General features: G+C 44.5%; 1 protein-coding gene across 9 annotated transcripts in view; it reads right to left on the bottom strand.

Moving 5' to 3' along the window:
* Nucleotides 1–818: 818 nt before the first annotated feature.
* GOLGB1 (golgin B1) overlaps nt 819–9183 on the bottom strand; it is a 73580-nt gene continuing 65215 nt past the window's right edge. For 8 of the 9 annotated variants that reach the window (XM_019729620.2, XM_019729617.2, XM_074331208.1 and 5 more), the window contains 7 exons: nt 8971–9136; nt 8649–8786; nt 6527–6670; nt 5637–5734; nt 5024–5158; nt 2523–2628; nt 819–2238 (listed from right to left, as the gene is read on the bottom strand). In XM_019729620.2, coding sequence (XP_019585179.2) covers nt 2104–2238; nt 2523–2628; nt 5024–5158; nt 5637–5734; nt 6527–6670; nt 8649–8786; nt 8971–9136 — 922 coding nt within the window. In that variant the 3' untranslated portion in view covers nt 819–2103. Of the gene's footprint in view, nt 2239–2522; nt 2629–5023; nt 5159–5636; nt 5735–6526; nt 6671–8648; nt 8787–8970; nt 9137–9183 lie in introns of those variants that run through there. The other variant, XR_012495990.1, reaches the window with a different exon arrangement.

The raw sequence follows: 9183 nt of genomic DNA, 5'->3' as shown, positions 1-9183 counted from the left end.
AATCTAAGGAGTCTATGCCTGGAGGGAGGGAGTTTTATTTACTGATCTCTCCCACATCATAACCTATTTATTGTGGCAGTAGCGAAATTATTTTATGGAAAAGTAAATTTGTGTAAGGGGAAAAAAAGCTTTGAGATCATTTCAAATCCGAATTCAGTGATGAAAATAGGAGTGATCAGAGCAGATGTCATGACACAGCATCCAGGTACAATCCTTTAGGGAAACCTTAGAATTTAGAGATGACACCAAGAAACCTCATCTCTCCTTAGCAAATGTCCCAAGTTCATTCCTGATGAGAGGCAGTGAGCTATATAACACATAGAAATAGCGTGGACTTTGAAGCCAGATACACGTGATTCAATTCACTTATTGTACCTTGAGCAAGTGAGTTAGCTTTTCTCAATGACTTAATATAAAAACATAATGCCTACCTATCCTGCCAGACCTTAAACCTTATTTAGGATCCTTAGGGGCCTAATGTTTTCAGTATGCACCAGATGAGTTCTCCCAGGCCCAGGAATAAACTTGCGTGAATTTCTTGCCCTACGCCCCTGCTTGTTTGGTTCAGCATTCGGATGAAATTTCCTCACTGCACTTCATCACCCTGGGTCTGGCAGCTAAGCTAGGATGAATGTAGCCATTACTGGTGTTGGCCAGTGGGAAGGAAGCCCGAATACATAGTTTTCTACCCCTGTATCTATTCCTGGCTACCCTATCCCTACATCCCCTATCTACCTTCTTTCCCTCAGCATGAAAACATGCTTACATGTAAGTAAGCACCTGTGTATACACACACACGCACACACACCACAACAATATTTCATTCTGAAAATAATTTTATTATTTTACAGTTATTCAGGAAAGTTCCCGGGTTGCTGTGACCAAGATTTAGTCACCACAGAACAAAGGATTAGAGCAGATCAGTCAGTGCACCAGTTTTCTCTCTTCTTTGGATGGTGAGAACAGGCTGTGAAGACATCATGTGCATAATGAGAAAACAACCAACGGGTACGCACTGAGGGGGAGGGGAGGCAGGGAATAGGCACACATGGAATTCTATCCTGCTATCATTCCCAGGCCTATATTTAAACACTGTGTCTTTTCTGTGCTCTCCCTCCATTTTTCTCAGCTCCGTTACCACAGTGGGCAGATGAGTATGGCGCTGAGAAAGCGGAATAACTGTCACCAACAGCGAAGTAGCTCAGTACTTCAAGAGGCTAGGAGTGGGCCTCAGACCAGTCAGCCCTCCCTGTCAGGGAGGCAACGCTTCCCCTAGGACTGGCTCCTGGTGTGCTGCCTTAGGGCCCACATTCCCAGCACATCCAGGGAACACACAATAGTAAGAATCTGAATCCCACTGTCTAGCCAGATCTTCCTGCCTTTCAGTGAAAAAAAAAGGCACGGCCACTCAGGACCTTAGCACACGTGACCAAGGACATAAGCAATGGGATCCTAGCCTTACAGTCCAGGACCACAAATCTCACTCTAATGAGATCTGAACAGCCAGGGATGCTGTCCTCACCTGTGATCCGGTGGCTAAAAACCCCAGGGAGTTCTTCAGCTCCCACCCTTTTCCACAGAACAGCTAATCAGATATCTTATGAGATAATGTTCCCCAGAACTTTGTTTATGGCGGGTCCACCTTCCCCCTGAAGCAGGAGAAAATATAACGTAAATGAAGCAAAGTATCAATCAAAATGATACTGGACTTCGGATTATTAGGTTTATTGGAACTGCCGTCCAGGCTGAAAAACATTTCTCAGCATCTTTCTGAGGACCACAAGAGATCAGGGCCCCATAAAATCTGAACAAATCTTGAGCTCCACAATCTCAATCTCAGTTGGTTGAAAAGACCAACTGTGGGGTCTTTTCAGATTATGCGAAAGTGTTCAGGTGCTGGGCAGTAGAAGAAAGCAGACTTGCTGGTCCTTGCGGCTCTAACCTGTGCTCACATCCACTCTGTTTTGCAGGCACTTTCCGTGTAGAGTTGGAGAGAGGACCTGTAAGTGGGAAGACTGTTGTGTTGGACTTGATGGTTTTGCTTTTAGAGGTGAGAGAATTCCAAGTTCCCGAGAGAAGTGGTCCAAAAGGTAAGAACTGAGTTTATAGATGGCCCGTGAAACAGAGAATGAGTAGGACATGAACCATCAGAAAGTAGATGGCTGCTAGCAGTGGCACTCGGGTCCGGGAATAACAGAGCGAACGCAGTACCCGCTTCCATCCAGCACCACTCCGTGACTGAAAGAAAAATGTGAAAGTCAGAGGGTTTATGCTGTGGGGATATGTCCCTTTTCCTTCCCTACCACTGCAGAAAACAGGTACCCCGAAAGTCCCCTGAGGGTCAACAACTTGGCAAATTCCACCAGTTCCCTCCAACCTTCCAAATCCTTCCCGTCTTAGCCCCATCAGCTGCTCAGTGCCTGGACTTCCACTTTCCTTCTCCTCGACCCCTTGCTTCCACACAGCCGGCCCTGTCGGGTGTATAATATAGTTCCCTCTCTTTATCCGCCTTCCCTTCTTACCCGTCGACAACTGCTGCCTGGAAGGTCTATGAGCAGCGCCTGCTCCTGCGCGCCACAGGAGCCAATGATAGGGGTCCGGGCAGCGTCCCAGTCACTGTGCTCCAACCTGGGTGAGAAAAAGAGGCAGGACATTGGTCAGAGCACGAGACGTGGGTCAGGTGACGTCTTCCCAGTCATCTTGCCATGGGACACAGCACAGGGCCTTGCAGCAAAGGCTGCTCTCACATCCATCCGTCCCCATATGAGGAGGGTACAGACAGCTTTCTTTCAGGAGCAGTAACAGGCGGTCAAAACTACCAGGAATCGACCGACTGCCTACTATCTATCAGATGTGGGACTGGGTGCTTCCCATGTATCTAATCTTTAGATTTGAAGTTGGTGCTATCTTCAAAGTAAGGCTTGAAGAGGTAAAATTACTTGTCCATGGTGGCACCGCCAGTAAGAGGTAGGGCCAGAATTAAAAAGCCATGCTGTCTCTATATATCATGGTTTTTTTTTTCCATTACCCCATACCTGACTCAGAGAAACTCGATATTTTCTTTTTTTCATTTATTAAAGGCTAATTGGCAAAAGCATCCAAGCATTGAACTGAACTGGCAGCCTCTACTGCTTTCTGTTTGTTTGTTTTTTGCTGATTTGCTTATTTATTTAATTATGGAACTTCTCCATTTAACGAAGAAGGTGACTTTACTCAATGGTTTCTCACAAACACAAGAACTGGATCAAAGGGACTGCAGGTAACACAATACATCTGATCCAGCATTTGCCTAGAGGGATACACTTTTCAATTGTGGTGGGGAGAATGGAATGCTTTACTCTGGATGTTTCCTCCATACAAAGGGATACCATTAGCATAATACTCCTGGCCTCTCTTTGTAGGTCACACACCCTTTTCTCCCGGAGAGAAAAGGAACACTTTAATCTGATTTGAGTCTAGAAAGAGAAACTGGAAAGCACAGCCTGGGTCCATCCTGCCTGTTTTCCTCTTGAGAGCCAGGCTGACTGTAGAGTCCGCTTTCTGTGCCTGTTCCTTCATGTGGTAAGTGTTTTGGGGGCAGGCTCGATCTGGAACAGCATGGTCTGGCCCTGTGTAGGTCAGCCTGTCCACTTCTGCAGGCTAGGCTGAGAAAGGGTGAGATTGTCTGTAGGTACTCCCAGTCCACGGAGTTCTGCACGCACCACAGAATGAATGCAGGTGAAGTTCTAACACTAGAATGGCACTGCCAGGCCTGAGTGAGCAGCACTGGCTTAGCTACCTCAATGTGCATTCCGCATCCAGGTCAAAGAGCGAACTGTGGAGAGGCTAAGCTCGGATTAGTGTGGCTTGTCCACACACTCGAGAGTCAACCCACATTTTCTCAAGTTGGCTCGGGGCAGGCTAATTACGCGTGAGGCTGAGATCTCCCCCAAAGGGCGGGCTTTCATAGGTCTAAGCAAGCCCACAGCAAGTGGCAGGGCAACAGCCACGGGCACACAAGCCAGAGAATGCTCAGCAGACGTAAGGCAGTGTGGTGTCCCTACAGAGCCCACGGTCAAGGCTGCAGACCAAGGCCCCAGTGGGTGAGGAAAATTAAAAAGTCGTGAATATACTGGATGGGAAAGAAAGGTATCTCAAATAAGATCTGCTCAGCAGGGCTGCCACCTCTGCCACCTAAATTTTACAAGAAAGTATTAATATCACACGTGCCATTCTCTGAGGGAAGAGGCAATGTATGTAGGCGGTTCCCCCCACTCAGATCTAATAAAGGTGCCTGCTTTTGATGTTTCTTTCCGTGGAAAAGGACATCCAGCAGCAAAACATACGTAGCCACTCTCTCCTCTCTCAAGCATAATGATTCTCTTGACTCACTATGCTTGAGTTGGAAAAAGGAACTGGGGCTGTATAGCTCTGTGCTTCCAAATCACACTTTAAGCAAACTTCCCATAAGAAGCACAATTTGCTCTAATGCTGTAATTTTACAAGAGCGGGTTCTTCTCCAAGGAAAGCCTACCCTGGCCCAGCATTGCCTATGACTGAGAAGGGAAGTTCAGGATTAGGAAGTGCATTTGCTAACAAATCATAGCTAGATTCTTTTATATCAGCTTTATAAAGTGGTCCTTTAATCGTCCATGTTTCCATGTTTTAATCTTTTACAGAAATTTCCGTTGGTTCAGATCTCATATAGGGAATGGGGTTGACGTTTATTTGGCCCTCTAAAGAATCCTACACCTACCTCATATAGTTATTGTTGGGATATGAAACATAGCTTATCTCATCCCACATGAAATAAGCTGTCAACACATGGTAGGAATTGTCATTATTCTCTCAGGACAACTGCTTTGTGATTCTCCCAGACTCCAAAAGCACAGTGTTCTCTTGAGTGACTATAAATGATCCTAAACTCACCCATCTCAAGATGAGAATTAGAGCCTAATTATTCCCACGTTTGGCCACTGAAATGCACACAAGTGTGATCAGAAAGGACCCGAGGTGAACACAGGCTGCCTCCCTCAGCGCTTACCGCCGGATCTGTTCCTCGGCCACGGAGAGCGCAGTCTCGGCAGCCACTCTTTGGTCTCGTTCTTCTTCCAGCAGCTTCCTCAACTCGTTCACCTCCTGTTTAGTGTTGCACAGCTGCTGCTGGGCTTGTGCAAAGCTTCAGGACAAAAGGAAAACAAACAGCGTCACTAGATGCAGAACACAACTGCTATTGCAAGGGATTCCAAGTCTTCATCAGGTTATACAGCAGGAAAATGTATGGAAGCTTGTACAAACACAAAGAATATTTTAAAAGCTAAGCTGTACAGCGATGAAATACAGCTGTAGAAAATGCCTTAAAAGATCTTAGGGACTCACTGAATGTCATTCACTTGAATACCGTTCAAGTGAATGTTGTTCACTGGATTAGGGCCATGGGTATGTGTGTACGCTGGTGCTGCTGTTTTTGCTTTGCAAACTTTTCACACTCAATTTGTGAGTTATAATTGTTACCATTTAATCCTCTCATCAATTCTGTGAGGCTAATAAGATAATAAGACATGTTAGGTCTACACAATGGACTCCAGCTGAAATCTAGGTGACCGTCCAATTTCTGTATATGATGCATGCTCCTGGGTTGCGGGCTGCTCCCCTACCTCCGCTGTGGCTGCCTGAGTTCTTCAGGGTCAGACTTCCTGTGAGCTCCATTCTTTTCCTGGGGAGCTCCGGGAGCAACATCTATATTCAGTGGCCCCTAGAAGAAGAATAAGCTTAGCAATTCAGTGATGAAAGTGCTTAAGAAACTGCATTTGGGCAAAAGGCAAACTCGCTTAACATCAAAGAGAATGAGAAATCTTGGAGAGGAATGCCTCCAGTTATAATTCTCTTCAAGTACAGATTTAGAAGTGAGAATCTTCTGCTCTAATCATCTCCTACATAAAACTCTTGATTACATTTTATTCCAGATTCTCATTCTTGAATCTCTCCTCTGCAAAGTTAAAGGCTTACCATTAAAACCTGCTGTCGTCTAGTGTAGGCTCACGGATTTTCCGGAAGCAACTCTGATCCTTCCTTTGCTCAATCCCCCACCCCCAAACCTGTACTCTTCCTTCCATGTCCTATTTATCTCCATATTAATTTCCAGTTTCCTCCAACTTCAACAATGCACTCCTCTCTACTGCCATCAACAGCTCTGCCTGTTTTGTTTCTCGGGTCCAAATCTCGCCACAGCTTTCCTTTGTGAAAGCAAACATCAAAAGTTTCCTAGTTTAAGAATTCCAAAAGCCTCAAGCATCACTGTTTTCCATTCACTTTTTCATTTCTCTCCCACCATCTCACCGATCTTTGTTCTTCTAATCCCTTCTGTAGTTTTTCCCAGATCTTATTCCCACGTTAACTCTCCTCTCCTCTCTCACTTTCTCCCCTCACACCAAATTAATCTTCAGCCTGAACAGATCAGCCCCTTCAGTGCTGTTCCTTATGCTTTCTCATTTCTACTCAGTTTCACGTAGCACTTTTCCCGGCCTCTCAGTTTCCTTTCACTCACCACTTGCAGCTCTTGAACCTGCTTCTCCAAGACTGCACAGTGATTGAAAAGCTCGCTGTAGTGCTGCTGGTTCTCCCGAAGGCTCTGACTCGTATCGCAGAGCTGAACTGAAAGCGTATTTTTCTCTTCGAGCAGTTGAGAAAACTGAAATAGAGGACAGGATAAGCACCATCCCACAGGACTGTTTCACTCTGAGTAGTGCTTAGGCTAACTGTCCTGAGTTTGAAGGATCTAATTGTTTTACACCAAGCCTTTACTTCAATAGCAGCACTGTGTATTCCTTCAAAGTGAGAAAACTCAGAAGTTTTCGACCAAGAGAGGAAAATAATTTGGGGGAAGTAGCAGAAAACTTTATTTAAGGTGCCCTAGTACCAGGAAGCAGTAGCCCACAGGCGACCTAATAGGATAGGCTATCCCAGGTATGTGAGAGAATGACAGTAGCTTGCGTCCAAGTTGAAGTTACTAAGAAATGACTACAATCCCCAGAGCTCTAGATGGCTGGAGACAGAGCTGTCACCTAAAAATTCAGGTAATAACATCACTGGGCAGATTCTTCAATGCTGTAGAGAGTTACAAGTCATCAAGAAAGTACAAATAAATGATAGTATGTGGTAGGAGGGGGAAACAATAAATCCTATGCTTATGTACCTGTAAGAAACTATATTGGGAATAGGACTCTCACAGGTGGAAACATTTCAGTTGCTCAAAGCAGGACTCTCCTCTGCTGTATGAGCAACAGGTCTTTCCTCGAACAAGGCCAGTGTTGGAGGTACTCACTACTTGACAAAGCAGCCCAAGCCACTTCTCATATCAGAGACAGAAAATTAGTTTTTTGTATCGAATGAAAAATTTATGCTTTGGCTTTTACCCACTGATTTGAATTCAGGAATATAATTCTAATTCTTCAATTCACTTGCAGGCTGTCAAGTTTTAAGTTTAGTTATGATGAACACCCAGATACACCACAGAGACAGCTCTACTAAGTAGCCACTGGAAGACTACGACATGATATGAAAGCAAACTGGTGTACCTGGCTGTAGGTTCAATCTTTTTCTGAGTATTCCTTTCTGTAAGTACTCTGGGTTAATGCTTGTGTAAAAAAGTTGAATCAATTTTCAGAGAAGAGAAGAGAACACTTTCTAGAGCTACACTGACGGCATGGGAAGGAGATTTCATGCATATGGAAAATTAGAACAGGAAATCCATATTGTATAACAAAAATAACTGCATAGCCAGAATGAAAAATACAATCTTACTGCTGAAGAGCAATTTTCAGTTTACAAAGCACATTCAAAAGTATTACTTTATTTGAGAGAGACAGAGGAAGGATTTCTGTCCCCTAGGATAGACATAGATTCCTGTGTAATTTGGAGGGGGTGGGGGGTGGAAAACTATGACCCAGGGCCTACTGCCTTTTGTAAATTAGAGGTTTTATTAGGATATAACCACCCTATTTGTTTACATATTATCTATGGCTGCTTTTGTGCTACCTCTGCTCTAGCTCATCAGCGAATGTATTTCATCATATTTACACAGTGAGAAGGGAATAGGAAGGAACAATCCAGACTACATTATACCAATAATCATTCCTCTCATGTTTTCAAGTTTGCATTACATACAAACATCCAACCATGCTGGTACAAATACATATTGTCTGAGCTTCCATGAAAAGAATCAGGGCAGAGCTGGGAGTAGAGCCAGTTTGTGCTGACAGCCCATCTGCTACAATCACATCTGAAAAGCCTCCCTCCTCTTTCCCGACTCTTCCCAGTTGTGCACTAGAAGGTAACATAGAAGAACCTGTTGAAGGATGTGTGGGGAGTGACCTCAGTGAAACAGATAGGGAGACGATGGTGGAGAGGAAGGTTTCCTAAAGTAGTTGGATTTTGATCTCTTACTGAATGGATTTCTCCAAATCATTTCCACGGACTCTCCAAGGGCGAGAAAAAAGAAATGTCCCTGTGTTAGGTGATTGGGGTCAGCAATCCCAGGCTCTGAGAAAGGTGACACGTCTGCACTCTGGGATATGCTATAGCTGGCACCTAGGCTTAATCAGCTTCTACCTGTTGCTTCCAGTGGTGGAAACAAGAATTAAATACCAGTCTAGCAGGAAAACACTTACCTTGCTGTTTAGTTGCTGAATTCTTAATTCCTTTTGGTGAATTTCCTTTAAGCTGTCATTGAGCTGAGTCCTAAGAAGTTCTGTTTCGTAAGACAGGTTTTGTGACCCATCTAGGGAAGCTGAAGTCTCTGGGGACGCCTGCCGGGATACAAACACTGATGAAATTCTCTACTAGGATTGTTCATACTTAATTCCTGTCCACCTCATAGGAAGTCATAAGATGGCATGCCTAATAGTAACTGATGGGTGCTTAGCTTATAGAAGCTGGTGCTTCCTGGGTAGTGATTACCTCTGAGTAGCAATTAGCATTGAAATTACTCACCTGTCTTTGGTACTGTCCTTTGAGGGTCTCAGTCTGGGAGGAAGAAGATCTCAATTCCCTCATAAGATTCTGCAGATGACTGAGCTGCTGTTCTTTATCTGAGAGAGCCATAAGGTACTGCTCCTTCATTCTCCTCTCATGAATTTCCCAGGAACTCTTCTCCATCCTAGAAAAAACGTGAAATAATCACAAGCAAAAGTATACTTGTGAGAC

The sequence above is a fragment of the Rhinolophus sinicus genome, linkage group LG01, assembly GCF_036562045.2.
Source record: "Rhinolophus sinicus isolate RSC01 linkage group LG01, ASM3656204v1, whole genome shotgun sequence".
Classification (NCBI taxonomy): domain Eukaryota; kingdom Metazoa; phylum Chordata; class Mammalia; order Chiroptera; family Rhinolophidae; genus Rhinolophus; species Rhinolophus sinicus.
Note: the sequence above shows the minus strand (reverse complement) of the source record. Positions and strands in the feature narration are given on the sequence as shown.